The sequence below is a fragment of the Cannabis sativa genome, chromosome 7, assembly GCF_029168945.1.
Source record: "Cannabis sativa cultivar Pink pepper isolate KNU-18-1 chromosome 7, ASM2916894v1, whole genome shotgun sequence".
Classification (NCBI taxonomy): Eukaryota; Viridiplantae; Streptophyta; class Magnoliopsida; order Rosales; family Cannabaceae; genus Cannabis; species Cannabis sativa.
The window spans coordinates 54,415,135-54,438,335 of NC_083607.1; the positions used below are offsets into that span (position 1 = coordinate 54,415,135).

The window sequence follows — 23,201 nt, forward strand, 5'->3', positions numbered from 1 at the left end:
TAGGGCAAGCTTTATAGCCTTGACCACTCCACCCAGGCAAGCTACTACGAGCAGGAAAATCATTTACTGTCCACAAAAGCGCAGCACGCATGGTGAACATCGAGTTGGTCGAACTATCTCTCGTTGGTACCCCATTATTCCACAACTCCTTTAATTCATCCACCAAAGGTCTTAAAAATATATCCATGTCTTTACCAGGAGATTTTGCACCAGGAATTAGGGTAGATAGCAAAAAATAATTATCTTTCATACATAACCAAGGTGGTAGATTATAGTTAGCCAACACCACTAGCCACATGCTGTATGCAAGACTCATGTTGTCAAATGGATTAAATCCATCAGCAGCTAACCCAAGACGAACATTTTTTGGGTCCCTTGCAAATTCGGGATGTTTTGCATCAAAGTCTTTCCAAGCTAAACCATCGACCGGGTGTCGCAACACCCCATCATCTTTTGATTTTCCAGTATGATGCCATATCATGCTCTTCGCTGTAATCCTCGAACTATATAATCTTTTAAGTCGAGTTGTCAACGGAAAGTATCGCATGACTTTGCAAGGAACTTTTTTTGCTTTGCCGTTCTCGGAAGTAACCCAACGACTAGTTCCGCAAACTGGACAAGCCTCCTTGGATGCATTCTCCTTATAAAATAGGCAACAATTATACAAACAGACATGGATAGAGTCATAACCCAAGCCTAATTTCTTCAATCTCTTTTTTGCCTCGTAGTAAGTTGCTGGAATATTATTTTCCTTCGGAAATGCAAACTTTAAAAGCTTCAACAATTCTTCAAAGATGTTATTAGGAATTTTTCCTCTAACTTTTAAATGCAATAGCTTTGCTAAAAAGTTGAGAGACGAAATCCAATCACAACCGGGATACAATTCAGCTTCAATTTCCTCAAATAAGTCATCAAAATGAGGGTTTGTGGTTGGTTGTTCATCTTCTCCTTGTACATCCTCTGTTGTTGGGGGAAAGAAGTCTTCTAGAATAGGAATCATTTCATCCTCTGATTCAACATCGGCAACTGCTACATCATCGACAACATCCTCAGGCTCGCCATGATAAATCCACTTCTCATATCCTTGCATGAAACCTCGATCAAATACGTGTGCTCTAACCCTATCTATTTTTTCAAACCTACTATTTATACATCTCACACAAGGACATCGAATTCTTCCATCACAATCCTTATGTTCTGATGCCATTGCTAAAAAGGCTTGTAAACCATCCCAAAATTCATGGCAACCACGATTTATGATTTTGGTCCAAGACTTATCGATTGTCGCCATCTACAATTTAGGCGACAAATAAAGTATTAAAAATTTGAATGTTTTGTTAAGTGTTATGAAATATAACAAAGCTATGGTATATATTTATAAGTATACCAAAGCATTGAGATATTCTTTTCAACATTAATAAAATTTTATGAATATTTTATGAATTAGACACATTTAAATAAAAATTTTATTTATTAGATTATAATTAAAACTTAAATTTAAAAAATGAACAAATTACTCTTTAATAAAATTTTAATTTTTATGTTATTTATTAATTTATATAAAAAATCTCTTAAGCTTAGTTTCTAGATTTAAATATTTATTTTTTTAAACAACTTATTAAAAGTTAATAAACTTATCTATTTTCCGTATCTACAATATAAACCACAAATGTAATATTAAAAGTTTAATAATTTATAGTATTATGAAAGTTTTTTAAATTACACACATGTTATTTCAACTTTTAAGTAAAAGAATAATATTAAAAATTTAATTGTAATAAACTTTAAAAATAATTTATTCATTTAATTGCCAATTATATTTAAATTAAAAAATAAATAAATTCTTCATTATGAATTAAAAGTTTATAAAATTAAAAGTTTATCTTTATAAAATAAATTTATATAAAAAATAAATAAATTGTAATAAATTTAATATATTATTTAAAAATTTATATAATTTATTACAATTTAAACTAATTTTTTATTTAATTTATAAAATTAAAAGTTTATCTTTATAAAATAAATTTATATTAAATTATAATTTTTTAATTCTATATTTATTCTCAATTTTTTATAATAATAAAATTATAAAAACATAAAATTCCATTAACATGTTTTTTCTTAAAAACTTACATAAAAATTTAATAATTTAATTACAATTTTTATTAAAATTAAAAAAATTATTTTTATTTAACTTTTTAATTTTTAATATTCAAATTTTTATGTTATATTATACTTTTATAATTATTTTCATTTTTTTTATTTTTCTTTATTTAAAAAATAACAAATTACAAAACTTAACACCTAAAATTATACCAAATAATTTTTTAACTATCCTCATTTTATTATGATAATACTACATATTTAACATACCCAATAAAATTAATTAAATCAAATAAAAATTATAATATAACAACAAAAATAAATACTTTCAATTCCACAAAATAAATTAAAAAAGTAAAAAAAATTATAACAATAAAATATGTATATAAACTTTACAAAATATATTTATTTAGTATATACACTCACCAAAATTATATATATTAAATCTACACATATAAACAAAAACAACATATATTATATATATAATATACAAAAAATACATTATATTTTAAAAATATAACCAATTAATATATATATATATACTGTACAGTAAACATATATACCCAAATAACACAATAAATATACAAATCAAATATATATATATACCCAAATAAAACAATAAAATATATAAATATATATATATACACTACTACAAAAACACCCTTTAGAGGCGGTTTTTAAGCCCTTTAGGCGTCGGTTTTCGCGAAATTCGCTACCGACGCCTATCAGGGCGACGCTAAAGGGTTTATATGAACCGACGCCATATATACCCCTATGGCGTCGGTTATTAGCTAGGAACCGACGCCATAGGGGTATATATGGCGTCGGTTCCTAGCCAATAACCGACGCCATAGGGGTTGTAGGAACCGACGCCAAAAGTGAGCAGATTTCAGTTTTTTTCATTTTTTTTTTAATTTAATTATATAATTTTAATTTTATATTTATTAATTTATATATTATTATATTTAATTTAAATTACATATTTATTTAAATTTTAAATTACATATTTATTTAATTTAATTATATATTAATTACATTTTAAATTAAATAGTAATTAAATTTGGGTAAAAATATAATTTGATTTCATAAAAATAATTAAATATTACACAAACATGTAAAATTAGTTAAAAATATTAATAAGTTAATAAATCTAATTACAAGTTAATCTATAAAAATTACATAATGAAGAAAAATTCTTCGACCTTTGAACCTCAATCGTCACCGTGAATCACCGCCATCAATTGTTCGATCCACTTTCGCTGTAGTGGTAACAATTCTGTTTTTGGATCGTATTGCTTCTTACCCCCAAACTGTTAAAAAAATTAAAAATTTATATTAGTTTATGTATATGTATATTATATATTTGTTATTATAAAATTTATATACTATGATCAATAATTAAAACTTACAGCTTTTTGATCTTCTATGTAACGGTTGGGGTTGGCACGTGCGACGATGTCAGTGATATATTTCAAAACATAAAAACCGCATTCTTGGCTTTTAGGTTGTCTTGGACAGTTTGCTTGTGAAATTCCTTGCCACGGGCCAAGATACTGATGTGCGTCCCCTATATACATGAATGCCCTGTTTGGGAAAATTATATTAGCATTTCAATTCGTTAGTTAATTTAAATTCGTTACATAAGAAGTCATTAAATAATTACCTTCCGATCATTTGTTCTATTTCTTCGGGAATTGGGCGGCCTTTTACAGGGTTTAAATGGATAATTTTCCTTGGCGCAACCACCACTAGCGTCCAATGCATCCTAGAAAATTATATTGGAATATAAGTAAGATAGTATAAAAATAATTTGAAGACATAATATAGAAATGAACAATTAGCACTAAAGAATTTAATAAAGTTTACCCGATATTCCAAGGAATAAAGAACATTTGGTGGTTGCTTTGTTCATTAATGATAACCAATTAGCCAATCGTCTTGCCGCATCGTCAAAAGATCGACTACGTTCTTCATCGCTGATCCCATGCACTGTGAGAAGCTCTGGGTCGTAAAACTTGAAAATTTTTCTCAGACCGTTGATGCTCTCCCATATGTGCCTGCCAAAAAAAGTGTTAGTGCCTTATAATAATTTAACTATAATTTGATATAAGGTTAATTAGATTAAAGAAGAGTATACATCATTCCAAACAGCATTCCCTGGTTGCCGATGTAGTTACACGTAGCAACCTGCTGCAAATCCTCTCCAGATAAAATGATCTGGGTACGCGGTGCAATGAATCCTCGGGGGACAGAAATTGTGATTATATCACGTTTATCTTTGAGCCTTAGGAATTCATGAATCATCCATTTTAGCGAATTAGGGATCAACGCCATCTTCTCTTCCGTGAACAACTCATCTTCCCGTGCACCACGGCTTTGTGGAGAAAGCATCGGAGCTTTCCCCTTTGACGCATCACGTCTTGAGGGCGGTTGAGCGAGTGGACCCTAAACAAAACAGAACATAATATATATATATATATATCAAATTTTATCTAAATTCTACCGAAATTTTGGCAGCATAACGGTTGTAATTGAATGACCCCAAAAATTTTGAACATGGCTGTATAACGACAAATAACACATATATAACAGTAGTTTGTTCATCCATCCCACCGCAGCACATATATTCGCAGAACCTACTTCACTACGGATGAATATTGAAGATATTCAAACTCCACTAATCATTAATAATTAATTTCAGTTGAGAAGTTACCTCGGTTGTTAAAATTAAGTGTTTAGGCCAAGGAAGGAACATACGGTACACGTCCCTAACATATCCGAACTCTTCAAGTGGGACTGGGATTTCAGCGTCCTCTTGCAGGATTTCCGAAACCATGATCCGAGCATGTGAATCATCGTAATCCTGGCAGTGAACTTTGATCTTACCCACATGCTCGTACAAATACCCTCGGGCCACAATATTGTCGATGTTGTCAGAGCAGAGATGTACTTGCTGATTAAGGGCCGCATGGTCATCAAAATTGTATAGGATACCTTGGTCGTTGAGGGAAATGAACTCCTCAGCATAAATTTGTGGTTGTACCTCATCCTGAGGAGCGTATGGTTGTGGAACATACGCCTCACCAGCCACCTCTCCTTCTTCCTCTTGTTCGGCAGCGTTCCTCTCGTCGCTTAAGGGATTGGACTTCGGCTTTTAATTGTTCAATCTCCTTCGCTTGCCGAGCCACAACATCGGACACTTCCCTTTTCTTCCCCGCCGAACAGTTGAGATGCCCTGGTCAGGAACCTACAAATCATAAAATGCAAATTAGCAACGATTTCATTTGTGTAACTAAATAAATAACATTTGAAGTAATAGCATACCCGAGCCCACGACACGTCCAGGATGCTGCGGTGTCCCGAGCGCCCGCGTGAGGATATCGTTTTGGCCCAGGACCTGAATTTGTCCCTGACTAAGCTTCTCCTCTAATTGAGCCTAATGCACGCATATATTCAAGCAATTAGTATATGAATTATATACACTAACTCATGAGTAGAACTCAATTAAGGATTAATATATACTTACTATCTTCTCGGCAATTTCCTTGTCGTAATCAGTGACAAGTTTTCTACTCTTGGTGCGAGATTTAATCCAAACACGGTGGCGGGGAGGATCTGCAACTTCGAGGTCCTTTTTCTACATAACGTTATAACAATGAAATGAGTACCAATTAAATTGTATAGCACATTAAATTTTTAGTATTACTTACCACAGCTTCCCGTACGTTCACCATTCCACTCCGACCACTTCGATGTCTGGATTGAATTTTTGAGGAACGTTCACGTTGCACCTTACTCAATTCCTACAATGCCAAAAAAATACATTAGATACATGTACTTGTATTTAAGAGTTTATCTTAGTGTTAATATAATTAGCGTACCAGAAATTTAGGAGTTAGTCGACTTTCAACAAATTTGGACCAATCAGCAGCGTCGATCTCCGGGTGCTTTTCAGGGACTTGTGCCAGTCGTCCCAGATCATTCTCTTTCAACGCGGGCATTATGATGTCTTTTGTCATCCTATTCTTGAAGTCTTTCATTAACTTCCCAGCTAGGATGAGACAATCATGTTTGAAGGTGTCCGGCACAATGAACCCCGTCTATTTTGAAGGAAAACAAACACGGTTAGAGTCAACATTTGGAGTAATAGAAAAACAAATCAAAATTCTAACAAATAATAGCTTACCTGAATGTCTTTCCAAACTTTATTTTTCAGAGTCTGGTTGACTTCTTTCCAATTTTTATAAGCCAACCCTATTGTCTGCCGACATCTGACTCCCAGAGTGGATACGAGCTTCGCGTAGCTTTTTCCACAGTATTGACCTTTATCATTAACTTCGAGGGCCACTCTTTTGCCTTGATCCATTAGTTTGGATATTTCATTCATTTGCGTCGGCCCTCGTGTAGGTATTGTGGTTGGACACTCATTTTCTGCTCCCGAATCAGATCCTGATTCCGAGTTCGCCATGTCTACACCATTAACAAACAAACTTCAAAGTTAGCTATATATATAACAAGTAGTGTATATGAAATATTAAAAGCATAAACAATATGTTAATGATTTAGGAGCATTCACAACCACAATATAAAGTAAGCTATATATCAAGTCATTTCCGAGTTGGAGTATGTTAATGGAAGTAAGTCTCGTTCGATTTCTTTGGGTTTCTATTTTAGGTTAACAGAACAATGAATCAATGATTTAAGCATAAGAAATGTGTTTTTTGCTTTAATTTACTTTTATTATTTTTATCTGTTATTGCATTTGTATTCTTCTTCCATAATTAAGTAACTTTTTTTTTTATTACTATTATTATGTGTAATGATGAATGACTTTTAGCTTAAGGATTGTGATTTTAGTAAAGTGTTAAACATGTTGTGGACCATGTAGCTAATCATTACAATGGTCATCAATTATACCCAAAAAGAAGATGATTGAAATGATATTGGGATTTATTTTTATTTTTTTTATTAGTTATGGCAAAGATGAATTTTTGGGCATGTTTGATTCCAATTTTGAAAGAAATTTTAAAATTAAGGTCACCATTTTCACTAGATTAGTAAGCTAACATAACAAATGGTTAGATTATTTTTTAGTGACCTAACATCTTATTACTATGTTATAGCTAATTAGTTCTTTGGGTGATGTAAATATTAATATTTTTTTAGTAAGATTTATCCTAATTCTACCGAAATTTCAAAGACAACTACCGTAATTGGACGTTCCCAAAAATTTTAAAAGTGCCTAAAATAACAAACAAAACAGATAACCAATACAAAATTTATCCACCCATCCGACCGCAAAGTACATGTATTCGCGTAACCTACTTCACTACGGATGAATATTTAAGATATTCAAACTCAACTAACATGCATTGATAATTAATTATATAATAAGAAAAAGTTAGTTAAAGTATATACCTATCAATGCAAGCTCAAATACACTACACACAAAATTATACCGAACCTACAATATAAACAAATACAACGAAATTGCAAAAATAATTATTTCATTACTTATAACTAGTTATTAAAAATAGTAACAAGTTACTTAGTTACTAAATTATACATACATATATATATAATCAATTATATCTCACACTATTATCTCAAAAAAAAATTATTTCCCACACTAATTTAATTTTAAAATTTTTATTTCTAAACTATACACACACTAATATACACACATTATATACACACATATTCAATAAAATATAAAATTACATATATATACTATATGTTGAGCTTTAAATTTTTACCTAATAACCGCAATCCGACGAGCAATTCCGTAAAAAATCCGGGCACTATACACATACAACACAACAATATTACCATTAAAATTAAAAAACCCAAAAAATAATTTACAAAAACTAAAATTAAAACAATGTACATTATAAAAATGAATAGAAACTATATTTATACCTTAAAAGAGGTTGAGATTCAATGTTTTCTCAACAAAAAATGGTGGCCGGAGTTATACCCACTATTTTTGTATAGGTTCGGATGACAGTGAAATAGGGAAAAAAATTAAAACTTTTTGGGTGTATAGGATTAAGTATCGAAAATAGAAGATTTTGCAACAAAAATGGGCTGAAATGGTTGAGAAATGGGGGAGAAAAGGGCTGGCGGAGGGGTGGTTGGCGAGGGTTTTCTCTTCTCTCTGGTGGTGGCTGTGCTCTCTGGTTTGGTTCGCGTGAGGTGAATGAGGAAGACGACATAGGGTTTGTATATATAACCCTATGCCGTCGGTTATTATAGAATAACCGACGGCATAGGGTACACGTGTCAGCAAACACGTGTACCCTATGCCGTCGGTTCCTATAAAGCAACCGACGGCATAGGGCTAAACCTAAAAAAAAAAAAAAATTATTTCCCAACCGCCTCTAAATGGTATAATGCAATTTTATACCTACGGTTTTTATCAAAAAACCGCCTCTAAATGTCAATTTCGAAAAAAACGGGTATTTTCACACCCTTTAGCTTCCCTTTTTATAAGTGGGAGTGAAAAAACAGCCTCTAAAGGCCAAGATTGTAGTAGTGATACAATAATATATATACATACACAGTGAATATATACACAAATAAAATAATAAATACCCAAATCAATTATATATATACACAGGAAATATATATCAAAATCAAATAATAAATACCCAAATAAAATATATATATATATACAAAAATTAAAGAATTAATACCCAAATAATGTATATATATACACATATTATTATATATACACCCAAATGCACAATATATATACAAATCTATCACAAAAACAAAAAAAAAATCCGATCTAAATATAAATATATACCCAGATTATAAATCAAAGATATACATACAACAATAAAAACTGTATATACAAATCTAAAACCTAAAATTATATAATATCAAATCTAAAATTTAAAAAAAAACTTACCAAAAATGGCCGGTGGTGGTGGTCGGTAATGCGTCAACGACGTCAGGATGGTGCTGGTGGTGCGTCGGGGGTGCGTCGGGGTGGTGGTGAGTCGGGGTGGGGGTGCTTCGGGGTGGTGGTGGGCAGCCAAGGGGGGGAAGGGTCGGGCTGATGGGGGAAAAGGGGTTAATGGATTTTTTGAATTTTGAAAAGAAAAAAGGAAAATGGAGAAATGGGGCTGATGGGGGTATTTATAAATGGTGTAGCGGCAGATTATTAGCGGCGGGGGTCCGCCGCTGATAGTAATAAAATAATTAAAAAAAATAAATAAATACTATTAGCGGCAGACCCCCGCCGCTAATAGTCCGCCGCTAATAGTTTGAATTGTATGAGCGGGAATTATCCCGCCTATTTATTAGCGGCGGGGTCCGCCGCTAATACTAATAGCGGCAGAGCAATTGCGGCGGGTCCGCCGCTACTAGTATTAGCGGCGGAGCAATTGCGGCAGACTATCCGCCGCTAATACTTTTTCAAAAAAAAAATAATTCGGCCACTATTAGCGGCGGATCCCACAGTCCGCCGCTAATACCCCTGTTATTAGCGGCGGAGAGTGCCCGCCGCTAATAGTTCCGCCGCTAAAGGGTATATTTGTTGTAGTGCTCCTTTGCCACAAGTCGAGCTTTAAAGCGTTGAAAAGTTCCATCAACATTGTATTTTTCCCTGAAGACCCACTTGTTATTTTTTTTGGGCAGAAGACAAAGTGAGGAAGACAAAGGGCTGAATAGGGTTATATGAACCCTATGGCGTCGGTTATTTCGTATTAACCGACGCCATAGGAAAATGCATCAACCAATGCGTGCCCCTATAGCATCGATTATTACAAAATAATCAACACCATATGTGGTGTTATTAAAAATTTAACACCCTATCACGTCAGTTATTTTGTAATAACCGACACTATAAGGTGTTTTTATTAAAATTTTATTTAACCACACTCTATAACGTCGATTGTTTATTACTAAGCTGAAAAAAGCACCTCTAAAGGCTTGTTTTGTAGTAGTGAGTATGGTTTTTATACAGTTAGGAGTGGTTATTGGCTTGCAATTCGTAATGCTGCGAAATCTATATCTTCGACTTCTACTGGTGTCTCCCTTTGGTAGAAAACTTTATGGAATTTAAATATGAAACTCCCAAGGTAAAAAGTTTTGCGTGTAGATTTTCATTCAATTCTACTAAGGTTTATCTTCAAAGACATGGACTTATCAACGACACCTTATGCCCAATTTGTACTAGTAATTTGGAGACTACTCATCAAGTTTTTTAGGAATGTAGCAAACTTGTCTCCATTCGAAAGCTACGTGCTTTTAAGGTTGGCAACCCACACATGATTGTTAGTGTTATTTATTGTTTCATTTGCAATTATGCTATGCAAAAACAAACTACTATACCGCTGGAGATAACTGGACCTTGGGTCACCGATTTCTTATGGTCTTACCAAAGAGAAGGCCGACAGAATAATGCTGATGGCTTTCCTCTTAAAGTTACACCAGTGGCCCGACCCATTGGACTCACTCACCTATTGGGATCTTCAAGATAAATATAGATGCTGCCATTGATTCTGGTTATCAGGGGACTCTTTAGTCGCTTGGAAAGTAGAAGGAAATTGCATTCCAGAATGGGCATAAGCCCTAGCAATTCGATAGGCTATGACTCAATGCATCTCGTTTGGCATTCTCCATATTCAAATTGAATCAGATTGTTAAGAGCTTGGTTCATAAGCTCAATATATAATTCTATAGTTTTAGCTTCTTCTTTTGATTTAATTCTTGATGACATTAGGAATATATGTACTAAGTTTATTTTTTTGAGTTTTAATTTTTGTGCCAGATATCTGTTAATTAATAATATAGTGTTCGATACTCTTGCCAATTTTTCTTTAAGGGCCCATTTAAAAATAATATACAATTTTATTGTCGTATCGTTTTTCTTAGAATCAATTTATAAGTAACTATTGTTTAATTAACAATATTTTAAATTTTGAAAACTTATTTATAATAATTTAAAATTGTACATTTTCACTAATTTTAATGAATAAGTTTTTGATAAAAAAAATTTATAAATATACGTGTGATAATTCTTTCATTTAAATTCTTATAAAATTTAAAATATATTAATAAAATCAAAATTAAAAAAACATAAAAAAAATCTCATCTACATGGGATTATTTATCCAACCCTGCTATAGGATAAATAATGAGATTAGCTTGATTAGTTATCCAGACTTCTGCCATGCCCAAACACTGAATTGGACAAATTAGCCTGTCTAATTCAATCCAGTAAAGCGTACTAAACGGGTCCTAAAAGCTAATACTAGTAAGATTTAGTGGTATCTGTCATGTATTCAAAACTTTATCTTAGGCTAATGTCAATTATTAATGAATCTCTTAGCTCTCGACCCCTCTTAAGTGTCCTCCTTTTTGGTGGTGCCGTCTTAGGCTATTTTCTCAAAATACATAAATAAATAAATAAAAAATAATCAAATCATGCCAACAAATTGAACATTTGGACTGTGATAGTGATAAAGATAAAACTTAATCATGTAATATGTACCGTAAAAAACACAATTCCTTAAAGTCTTTGCATTTTCCCAAATGTTTTCATTGGTATATGTATTTCCTTTTAACAAAAGTACACAAGAATGATTAGACCAAAAGCTGGTGTGGTGTAATAATGATTTAAAATTGGTATCACGTACACAAACTCCTCTCTTTCTACTTCTACTGCCTGCGTGTGTTTTTATTTCTAGAACTTCGTCTGAAGATAATTGATAACATTTTTATCAAGTTGGAAAGACTTAGCCAAAACATCTTCAGACATTTCAGGATTCGAGCCAAACACAGCGCTAGAGATTATAATCACTCCTGGATTTTGGCTGCTGAGGGCTGCAATGGCCACAGCATTTCCATCACCAACATTCTTCTGGTAATGGACAAGACCAACAGGAAAGACAAACACATCACCCTTATGAAGAACTTTGGTGATCCGACGGTTCTCGGGGCTTGACGTTATGAATCCAACTTCAAGACTGCCTTCAACAACGGTCAAGATCTCCGAGGCACGAGGGTGAGTGTGAAGAGGGTTGACTCCTTTCGGGGCATAGTCGACTCGAATAAGTGAAATCCCAAAAGTATTGAGACCAGCCAATTCTGATACTGTAACTGGCTTCACTGCTGACCCTATTTGGTTCGAAGTGTTGCTTGGTATGTGAAATCCGCTTAAGAAAAAATCATCGGCTGTAACCGTTTTTGGATCCTTGCAACTCAGACCATTCATTAACACTGTCCAAAAAATTTGTTCACAACTTAACAACATAGTTTTATTTGTCTCTTTTTACTATTCATTTTATTCACCTAGCTAATATTCCTTTGATGATTTGCATGTTATGATGAGTGTTTCTACAAATTTATGAACATTCATAATTCTTTACATAATTCACATATTTTAAATTTTATGGCTAGAAGAAAATAATATACGTAAAGGTATAACCGTTACCTGGTCTTGATGTATCTGCAACGCAGAAATCTTGAAGAGGACTAAGATCAAATGCTAAGGCTAGCATAGAGAAAGATAAAGCAACAAAGGCTGAGAAAACGATCTGACTTGTTACCATTGTCAATATATATTAGCAGAAGAACAACAAGAATATAGCTTGAGGAAAAGTTATTTTATTTTTTCTCTCTTTGATATATAATTAGTATGCACCATGTGAAGGAGGAAGGAGTTTGGAAACGTCTTTGTTTATATATATATATATTTATATATATATAGAATTAATTAAGATATACCAAGAATGAACAAAAGATATATAGTAATATTTGGTTGTATGTATAAAACGAAGTGCATGTGGTAGCCCCATGGGCCATATGGCCGCAGAATTGGCTGGCCTACGCCTTGACCCGCGTGCTTGAAGAAACGTGAGTGGCCACAGCTGCATGCATATGCTATGATCATATTTTTACATTTTGTCCAACACCAACATGTTTAAACATTAGGGAACACACTACTTATATCTCTTTACCATGCGGGCTCTTCCATATGTAATTTATTGATATTATATGTCTATTATTTCTTTTTATTTTTTTGCTGAAGCACAAGAATATATTGCACCTCAAAACTTTACAGCCCTATTAGCACCTTGTCACTATATAGGCATGTGTTCAAGATTCTATACAACTTAGTAAGCATATTATTTTTGCTCTTATACTTTTCCTGTGAGTTAATTAATTATCTTTGGGAGAGAATGGATGTAATTCTATTTTTAATCCCTACCTTCATAGTTCATACGACTGATTTGCAGAGGAAGGAGATGAAATCTTTGGTTCCAAAAAGTGTCATTTCGAATCCTCCACAGCAATGAATTTGTAATATTATTTAATAATATAACATGTAGATTAAAATATGACAATATATATTATTATGTGAATATAATTAGTAAATAAATTGTACAAATTGTAACGTACTTTGTAATGAGTTATAATATTAATTGCTTTGTAACTTCTTTTAGTTGATCACAATTTGGTGTAATAAAAGAGATATTACATAAAATTGATGATAGGATTTAAAAAATATGAAATATAGTTGTTACAAAATATATTAATACTCATTTATATTAGAGAAAGAAAAATTTACATAATAGACCAAAAAATTAAAAGAAAATTACAAAAGTACATTAACACAAAAAATTTATATTTTTACTAAAATTTATATTTTTACTGTTTAAACTTTTTTATTTATAGAAATACCTCTACAGTAAAAATAATGAACTACTTTTTTGATTGTTTTATAATTTATTTATTGTTTTCTGAGCAAAGTGTATTTCTGTAATTTTAAATATTTACAAGTGTATTTTTGTATTTAAAAATTTTAGGCCGCGAAATTGTAAATAAAACATAAAAAAAATATTTTTAAAAATTTTCCTAAGAGAAATGAGGTGGTGTGTGTGAATCATAAGTGTGATCACCAAAAATACTATATAAAGGAGTCTAATGTACACATTTGTGTGGACTAGTTTTCTATCAAAAAAGTACTTTGTTAGAAAATCATAAGGCTTGATATTTCTCAAAACTATTTTCTAGAGAGTCCCCTCAGGGCTTAGAGATAGGGAAAATAAGCTTTTGGAAAAAGTCTAATACCTTGTTCAAGTCATGGTGATTCCCACTAATCTACACTCAAGGTTGTGAGTGGGTGTATATACATTATTCTCTTGTTATATATATGTATTATATTACATATAGTTCATATATTTGTATTGTAACATATATTTAATCAATCTCTTATTTTAGTCCTTGTATTATTTTACAATAGAGTTGTAATGCCTCTAACAGGACTATCACAACAACTACTGAAGCAAGCAGTTGCTTCTTAAATCTCAACATTTTTGCTCTAGAAATCTGCCTCAAAACTAAAGGCGGTTACACACAAGTATAATTGCAACCACCTCATTGTTTGATTACTCCAAAATAATACCTGATATAATAATATTTTGAAATTCTATTTTTATAATTACTAAGTGAAATTATTGAACAATTTAAATAATGCGAAATTATAGTAAATTATTTGAACAAAATTTATCTATGTTCTATCACACACGATTTCTGAAACAACAGAAATATAATGCAGAAAGTAAAAATATAGAAAATAAAATGACACACAACATTTTATATGTGGTATCAACAACTCTTTCGAATTTCTCCTAGTCCAGGGGCCACGGCCAAGAATGAAATTTATTAGATTAATCTCAAATGATTACAAAACCAAATTGACTTCAACAAATAAAGACTCCATCTTTGAATTTACCGCAACTGTTGTAATCTATTCTTCTAATCAAATTTCTAAAGTGCCGACATGCCTTGAACTCCATTCAAATTGTAGCACTTGTACACTTTATTTCGAAGAGTGACTCACATGCAATCTTTCTCCCGAAGAGTGTCTAACTTACAATCTTCCTTCTGAAGAGTGACTACCTTACAATCTTTCTCCTGAAGAGTGACTCACATGCACTTTTCCTCTTAAAAAGTGACTCATAAACAAGACTTCTCCTGAAGCTTGATGTGTAATATCCAAGGTGTTCAACCTGCACAATTTCAATAAGAAACAATACAGAATAACACAATAATAAAACACTAAGAACTTGTTGGACTCAAGTTCTTCGCACAACAAAGAAAATACTCTCTAACTTTGAAAGTAATTTATAATTAATACACCAAGAGAGCTAACCAATACCAAGGACCTAAGGATGTATTTATACACTTTAGAATCCCTCTAGGTCGTGGTCAAACAACCAAGAAACCATCAAATCAATAAATGAAAATCTTCCCAAAAAGGAAACTCAAAATCTGTTTGAACAGACAGTCAATCCGTTCAAATAGGTACAATGAACCTGGACAGTTTTTTAGCAAAATTTTCATAAACAAATAAGACAACTTTGACTACATCAACACACAGTTTCTTGGTCAAGAAATCAGATAAATGAATAAAATATGATTAAGACTTTTCATAAAAACAAAGGATAATATCAAATATTCTAAATAAGGAAAACTCAAATTTAATTCACACAAAATCAAAAGGGAATAGAATCTGATTTTGAAAGCCTTTTCACACTAAGAAAAGGAAACTATATTTTTGAAAATAATAAATGCATAAACAATTAAAACTAATTTTGAAAATACCACAAATATTATTTTTGTCTATTTTATCAAATATGCTAGTAAAGGATTTTACAATCTCTCCCTAAGGCAATTTGATAAATAAAAATAAAATAAAAACCTACAACACACATGTCAGAAATAAGTAAAGAGAAGAATTCCCCCTGCAAGCATGCATAACTTATAACAAACATGAAAAATAAACTAAAACTTAACTCTCTCTTAAAATAAGAAGGTCCAGAGTTACACAAATCAAAATAAAACAAGTTTTTGAGCATCTACTCTCCCCTTTTGTGTCTTTCAAAGCAGCCACAGTACCAAAAACATAAAAGAAATTGATATGCCAAGCCTAAGACTAAAGAAAGTATCAATGTTCTTAGGAATGGAGACAAAAAATACAGGACAAGAAAAAACCAAGCTTCCGGGGCCTTAGACAAGGCTTTGACAACATCAAGAACTGAGCGTTAGAGTCCCTCAAGAGTCATTATTAGAGCAATCAAGGAATCTAGTGAAGCTCGAACACCAAAGAGTACTGCAGAGTTGAAGCAGTTTGAACAGAGGCTTCTGTAGGAAAGTCATCTAAGGCAAACACAAGAGATTGAGGCTTAAATTTCTTGGATGATGAGGCTTCAATAGTATCAAGAATCAGAGAAGATGTCTAGTAAGATGCAGCAGTAGAAGAAGCCATCAAATCCTCTTGCTCTGTCTTGATATCACTTCTCTGCACACTCAAAATTTTGTAAATAACTTAAGGAAAAGGAAGGTTTAAGTTTTTCTTATTACCTTTCCAAAAACAAATGATTTGATCATAGATGACCGTGGCCAAATCAATATCATGCTCAGTTCTAACCTTGTACAAGAATGAGGCCATATCAAAGGAGATGGTTGTAGTGTGAGAAGTCGGTTTCCAATTTATTGTAGTAAACTTGTGAAGCACAAGATACATGAAAGTGAGATTGGCGACCGAGATAACATAATTTTGAGGCCACACCATCTTTTGACCCACACAGTCTCAGTAAGAACCTCATCCTTGTCAAGATGTTCACTCTCCTCTTCATCTGGAATAGCAAGAGAAGGAAGATGCAAAGCCTTTGCTACATCTTGTGGAGAAAAAAAGAACCAATGACCTCTCACAAACACTTTACAAAATATGGTAGAGTTAGAATGATTTGCATAGAACTCTTAAACAATCCTATCCACATAGCAAAAAAAAAAAAAATTAAACAAAGAATTTTCCCATTTCCTCTCTTAAAGAATGTTAAGAACACCATATGGACAATGATTACTCAAATATAATTTCTTTCAACAAGAAATTTGTGCATAAATAACCATGTCATGAGCATTATCATTGTACCAATAAAAGAGAATGAGTTTTGAAGTGTAAATCTTTCATACTTGGAGAAGAAATAGGTTCAGTGATTGGTTTCTTGCCTTTACCTTTTGATGACAATGGTTAAGGAACTGGTGCAGGTACAGATTCTGCTTCTATAACAGAAATAGCAAAATCTTTAGACTCAGATTCATCAAATTCTAATGCAGGATCAATAGGAGCTGGAAAAGATTCATCAAACTCATTAGTCTTTGCACTCAGATTCTTCTTCCTTAGGTTCAGACTCAGTAGAAGATGGAGATGGAGATGGAAATGGAGGATGAGTCTTTAATTTCTTCTTTATAGCAGATGGAGAAGATGATGTGCCCAAAATTAATTTTCCTTTTGGGGCCAACTCATTTTTCTTTGATTGACTTGGCTTCATAGGCAATTTGAGAAGCCCAGCAGTAGCACCAGCAGCCTTTGACGAAGATGAACTAGATTTACCCTTTGCCTTAGCCACCTTCGAGGGTTCAATTAAAAAAGAGCCAACTTTTTTGACTCGAGATGGCACCACCACTTCAGATGGTGGTGCATCGACTCCAAGATCAGAAGTAATTTTTGGAAACACCATTGGATGCTTATTGGAGAGAGAAAAAACCTTCTTGCGAGCCTTGGTCTTGGTGGTGCGACCAATAGAGGCCATTAGAGTAGTTGCAGGCGACAGTGAAGTAAAAATGGAACCCAGAGGAGATGGAGATGATCGCAATTGAGATGCAGCAGGGGCCTTGGATGATTATCCTCTTTGGGTCTTCATCATTTTTCTCTTTGAAAAAAAAAAAAACTAAAACTCAAACACACTCACACGAGATTGTTGCGATAGAAACACAATGAAGAAGAGAATAAGAAATCGTGTAGACAAAAGGAAGTGGGTGAGAAATATTTATAAGACAAGACGTACCTTTTCTCAAATAAACTTACCATAAAGTAGTTTCCGTTTTCTAATTGAACCAAAAGGGAAACCAAAAACAACACCACCATTACACACGATCAGCCAAGAAGTTACCTTTTTTTTAAAAAAAAAAAAATTGACTTGCAACTAAAAAGGGAAGCAATAAAAAAAAAACTTTTTATATTTATTTATTTATTAAAAAAAAAACACTAAAGAAACCAAAAAAAAAAATAGGGTCCATTAAACCCCACGCGATCAGCCCAAGACAACTTCCCCCTTTTTAAAAAAATTAAGATAAAAATGGCAACAAAGACAAGTAAATGATGAAAAATATCAAACATACCATAAAAGGATAAGTTGAGAAAAATAAGTACCTTGATGACCAAGAATATTTTAAAACAAATCAATAAAATACCAATTTTCACAATTGGTACAATTAATTCGGCCATTTTTTAAAATTCCATGATTTTATTAAATGAAAAACAAGAATGACAAAATCTCAAAAAAAAAAAAAATACCTATGATCAATGTGCCTTATCCTGAAAAAGACATAAGACAAGCCAAATGAAAATAGATGTTAGTGTATGATAGAGAAAAAAAACACTCGTGATTTTTGAAAAAAAAAATAGAAGGAATTTTCGAGAGAAAAAAATTACAATTCAATCACAAACACGTATTCTTTAAGAAAATAATCTACATATAAGAGTCTGACACAATTTTGTTTTTATTAAATAAATTGTGTAGTATTTTGCTTACAATGTTTCAAGCATAAGTGTGTGATAGTATATGCAAGGGAACATTGCCCATTTGACAAGAAAGTCTTTTTCTAAATGTAAAAAATTGTAACCTATGAAGACGCTGTCACACTATACCAGTGGTAGATAGCTTTTTTCTATGGTAGCATATCCTCTTCATAACTCTGAATTACAAAGTACCAACTTACTCAAAAGACGGCTTTCACACACTGATGCAGGTAGCTCTATTCTTATATAGGAGCTTCAAACAATGCTACACAAAGGATGCTCAAATATTAACCATTGATTGATTGACTCGAATATGCCTAGGAGAAATTAATTATTTTTCTCTCAAGAAAAATACCTCTAGAAACTCAAAAACACAAGTCAATTTATCTTTCAAAACACAAAACAAAATTTTCAAAAAAGATTTTCAGATTTTTTAAACTAGAAATAAACATATTTGATTAGGCAACAAAAATAAAATTTTGAGTATTAAAGAGAACATACCCCGAAGGATTTTCAGGAAATCAAAGCGAACCGAATCAAGAACCTTAGTGAAAATGTCAGCATTTTGTTTATGTGTTTCAATGTATTTCAGGACAAGAACTTTGATTTCAACTAGTTCTCTTATGAAATAATGTCGAATGTCAATATGTTTAGTTCGTGAATGTTGCATAGGGCTTTTTAAAATATTGATTGCGCTAGTATTATCACAAAAGATAGTTAAAGTGTCAAGATCAAACCCATAATCTAACATCATTTGCTTCATTTATAAGAGCTGAGCGCAACAACTTTAGAGCTCAAAGCCTATACCCTTTAGTTCCTTCTGGATATCCCAAAAGTACACACTTTAGAGCTCTAGGCTCTAACTTTCTAATACTCTGGTGTGTATATGCTGCAAACCCAAAAACCTTTAAGTGGGATAGATCAGGTGGTTTGCCGGACCACCTCTCTTCAGGGGTCTTTAACTCCACAGCACTTGATGGACTTCGGTTTGTCAAATAAGCTGCTATGAGAACTGTCTCCCCCCAAAATCCAATAGCTAACCCTGCTTGGAATAGCATGCACCTAGCCTAATTTAAAATAGTCATGTTCATCCTCTCACCTACTCCGTTGTGTTGTGGGGTAAGTCTTACAGTCCTATGCCTTTGGATGTCATTTTTCCTGCAATACATGTTAAATAAATCATTGCAGAACTCAAGACCATTATCTGTCCTAAGAGTCTTAACTCTTTTATTAATCAAGTTTTCTATTAAAATTTTGCATTTTTGGAGTTTATTTAAGGCATCATTTTTATGTTTCAAAAGAAAACCTATAATTTCCTAGAGTAATCATCTACTATGGATAGAAAATAACTACTCCCCCATGTGTAGCTATTTATTCTGGACCCCATAAATCAGCATGTACATATTCTAAAATTTCTTGAGATTTATGTGTTCTAATTTTAAATTTAAGCCTATGATGCTTACCCAATATGCAATGCTCACAAAAATTAACTTTACTTACTTTATCTCTGCATAAAAGATTTTGTTTAGTCATGATTTGCAAATCTTTCTCACTTATGTGCCCAAACTTTCTATGCCATAGGTTTGCCTTAGAATCTTCAAGAGTTTATGCTATTGTGTTGTGGCCATTTGAAACTGGTTCTCCCTTTAGGTAGTATAGACCCCATTCCTTGTAGACTTTCTTTATGGTCATAGAACCTTTGCATAGTTTCATGGTACCTATTGCGATCTTACTCACAACACCAAGCTCATCTAGCATACTAATAGAAATTAAATTTCTTGCTAAGTTATGCACAAATCTTACCCTTGTAAGAGCTCTTACAAAACCATCATACATCTTAAAGCTCACATTACCTGAGCCTTCATCATGGCATATTTGGTTGTTGCCTAAGATGACCTTCCCTCCTTTGGATTCCCTAAAATCCATTCATCTTTGAATTTAGTTGCAGTGTTGTAAACTTCTCCACTCTCATAGCCATCACTTAGATTAGCTTCATACTTCTTTCCCTTTTTCTTTGAGAAATAATTCTCTCCCTAAGTTGAGTCACTAACGCTACCATCTATTCTTCCTTTGTTATTTCTATTCCAAAAATATCTGTCTCTTCTGGAATGCCCTAGTTTACCACAGTGATAGCAGCCATTAGGATCTTTTTGTCTTCTTAATGGACTCTTCCCCTTTCCATGCCTTCCACCCTTGGAAGAATCTTTGTTGTTACTCCTTCCCCTATTGTTCCAAGGTTTCTTTTGTTTAGGCCTTCCTCTACTCAAGTTCAGCTCACCATTAGAGCTCCCCAACTTGTCATTCTTCATCTCTAAGTTCATAGACTTTAGTGCAGAGATGGCTTCATCTAGGGTAATAGAAGTTCTTCCATACTTGATTGATATCTTTACTTCCTTGTAGGATTTTGGTAATGAGTTGAGAATGATGATTGCTTGGTTTTCGTCACTCAATGCTTCTCCTTCTCCCGAGTTAGCCAACTCTATGTGCATCTTCAGAAATTCATCTAAGTTGTCCTCAAGACTATTAAATCTGTTCATCTTGTAGCCAAAGATCCTTTCTTTGAGTAAGATCTTGTTTGTCAGTGACTTCTGTTGGAATTGCTCCTCCAACTTCCTCCATATCCTTGCTGGAGTTTCCTCTTTATCAACCTATCTAATGATTGCATCACTTATGTTGAATATGATAATACCAATAGTTGTGTCAAGATACTCTTCTTGCTGTATCTTAGTTGTTCCTTTTGGTCATTCAATGGGTTCTTCAAGGACCCTCAACAACTTCTGTTGTGCCAATAGAGATCTTATTTTCCTCCTCCATATTCTGTAGTCATCTGATCCATCAAACTTATCAATATCAAGTTTAAGACTACCCATATTGTATTTGCTAAAAATTAAATCAGATAAAGGTTTAGAAATTTCTATAGGATCATTCAACGGAATGTCCTCCAAAACTCTAATATCTAATTCCTCCTCTTGATTGCTATCTTCATGTTCTTGAATATCAAATTCCTCCGGTTCTTGATTTTTCATATCTTCCAGACTTGCTTCTTGAATGTATTAATTTGAATCTTTATTTGTAAAAATTAATTCTGTTGGAATTTTAAAATATCTACAGCTTTTATCCCAACAAAACTTCAAAGGCACAAAATTAATACAATAGTTCAAAGGTGCTATTTTTCATTTTTTATTATTTTATGCGTCCATAAAATAATATGGTATTATTAAAAACTCACAAATGCAAATTTGCTATCTTCTTTTCTTGTTCTACCCAAAACACTAAACCCAAAAAAAATCAAGCCTTTCTCACGGCAAACTCAACACTAAACCCAGAAACTTAATCTCTTTAACTCTCTGTAACACCCTAACTAATTTAGGCGTATTACGTGATTTTTAAACGTACTGTGCAGCTCGTTGCTAATCAACGAGGTTTATGGAAAAACGTGATTAATTAAAATTTTGCTTTTTCATTAAACTTATAAACCATTTTGCAAAAAGTCTCGGGATCCCGATTTATAAAAATATTTACAAACGTTTTTACTGTTCAACTTTTACATCAAAATAAAGTCGTCTAACGACAATTACAAAATCTCAGCCGTGCTGTCCCGAGGATCGTACGCTCCAGGCCTAACCGCCCCGACATGTACAATCTCATAAGCTCGCTCACGGTCCATCAGCAACTGCCTTGCCTTTACCTACACATGAACGTAAACTGTGAGTCGACAGACTCAGTAAGAAAAGCATACTAATATCATATATAAAACTGACTGCCGTGTCCAACACGATACTGAGTCCCGCTACTGCCATGTCCAACATGGTACTGAGCACTACTGCCATGTCCAACATGGTACTGAGTTTTGAACGTTCAGGGGACGGTACTATTGACACGTAACAACCTGATCGGTCGAACCGGTTATACTCCGCCGCCGGTCATACTCCGGCTCGTACCGACGTGTTACTATATCCTCCGATCGGTCGAACCGGTCATACTCCGCCGCCGGTCATACTCCAGCTCGTACCGACGGGATACGTCAATAGTACGGAACCACCAACCAAGTGTCGGCTGATCGGTCAAACCGGTCATACTCCGCCGTCGGTCATACTCCACTCGTACCGACGTGACAGGGTTGGGTGGTTCGAAGCCTAAATACATATCTAATGTAATCTAACAGGCTTCCTACATGCACGCTAAACATGTAATCTACATATGCATACTGTTATACTAATCTTACCCGGATTCCGATTTCGGGTGTGCCGTCAACCCGACCGGAACCGAAGCCGAACGGCGGACATCGGCTCCTAAACCATAAAAATCACAACGCTATAAGTGACACTCTAAATCACTTCCCGGGGACTAAAACTCGAAACTAAAAGTTTCCCTATCGATAAAAAGCATGGCAATACCCCTAAAAACCCAAAAACGAGAAAAACTAGGGTTCTGAAAAATCCCCCATCCGGAAGTCCGGTTGCCCAACCGAATTCCGGCCTGGGAAAATACGAACCCCC

The 23,201-nt window shown here is 33.4% G+C and overlaps 3 protein-coding genes across 3 annotated transcripts; all 3 read right to left on the minus strand.

Annotated features, from left to right (window-relative positions):
- Positions 1 to 2,705: 2,705 nt before the first annotated feature.
- Positions 2,706 to 3,994, minus strand: LOC133029234 (uncharacterized). Its single transcript, XM_061101714.1, has 3 exons — positions 3,767 to 3,994; positions 3,513 to 3,687; positions 2,706 to 3,413 (listed from the first exon to the last, which is right to left on the minus strand). The coding sequence occupies exons 1-3, from the start codon at positions 3,865 to 3,867 to the stop codon at positions 3,315 to 3,317; spliced, it is 375 nt and encodes a 124-aa protein (XP_060957697.1). The 5' UTR covers positions 3,868 to 3,994; the 3' UTR covers positions 2,706 to 3,314.
- A 1,545-nt stretch (positions 3,995 to 5,539) lies between these two features.
- On the minus strand, positions 5,540 to 7,290 carry LOC133039887 (uncharacterized). The gene is made up of 2 exons (XM_061118960.1): positions 6,290 to 7,290; positions 5,540 to 6,203 (listed from the first exon to the last, which is right to left on the minus strand). The coding sequence occupies exons 1-2, from the start codon at positions 6,569 to 6,571 to the stop codon at positions 5,976 to 5,978; spliced, it is 510 nt and encodes a 169-aa protein (XP_060974943.1). The 5' UTR covers positions 6,572 to 7,290; the 3' UTR covers positions 5,540 to 5,975.
- Positions 7,291 to 11,618: 4,328 nt separating this feature from the next.
- Positions 11,619 to 12,788, minus strand: LOC115697838 (putative germin-like protein 2-1). The gene is made up of 2 exons (XM_030624980.2): positions 12,547 to 12,788; positions 11,619 to 12,332 (listed from the first exon to the last, which is right to left on the minus strand). The coding sequence occupies exons 1-2, from the start codon at positions 12,662 to 12,664 to the stop codon at positions 11,797 to 11,799; spliced, it is 654 nt and encodes a 217-aa protein (XP_030480840.1). The 5' UTR covers positions 12,665 to 12,788; the 3' UTR covers positions 11,619 to 11,796.
- Between the last annotated feature and the right edge of the window lie 10,413 nt (positions 12,789 to 23,201).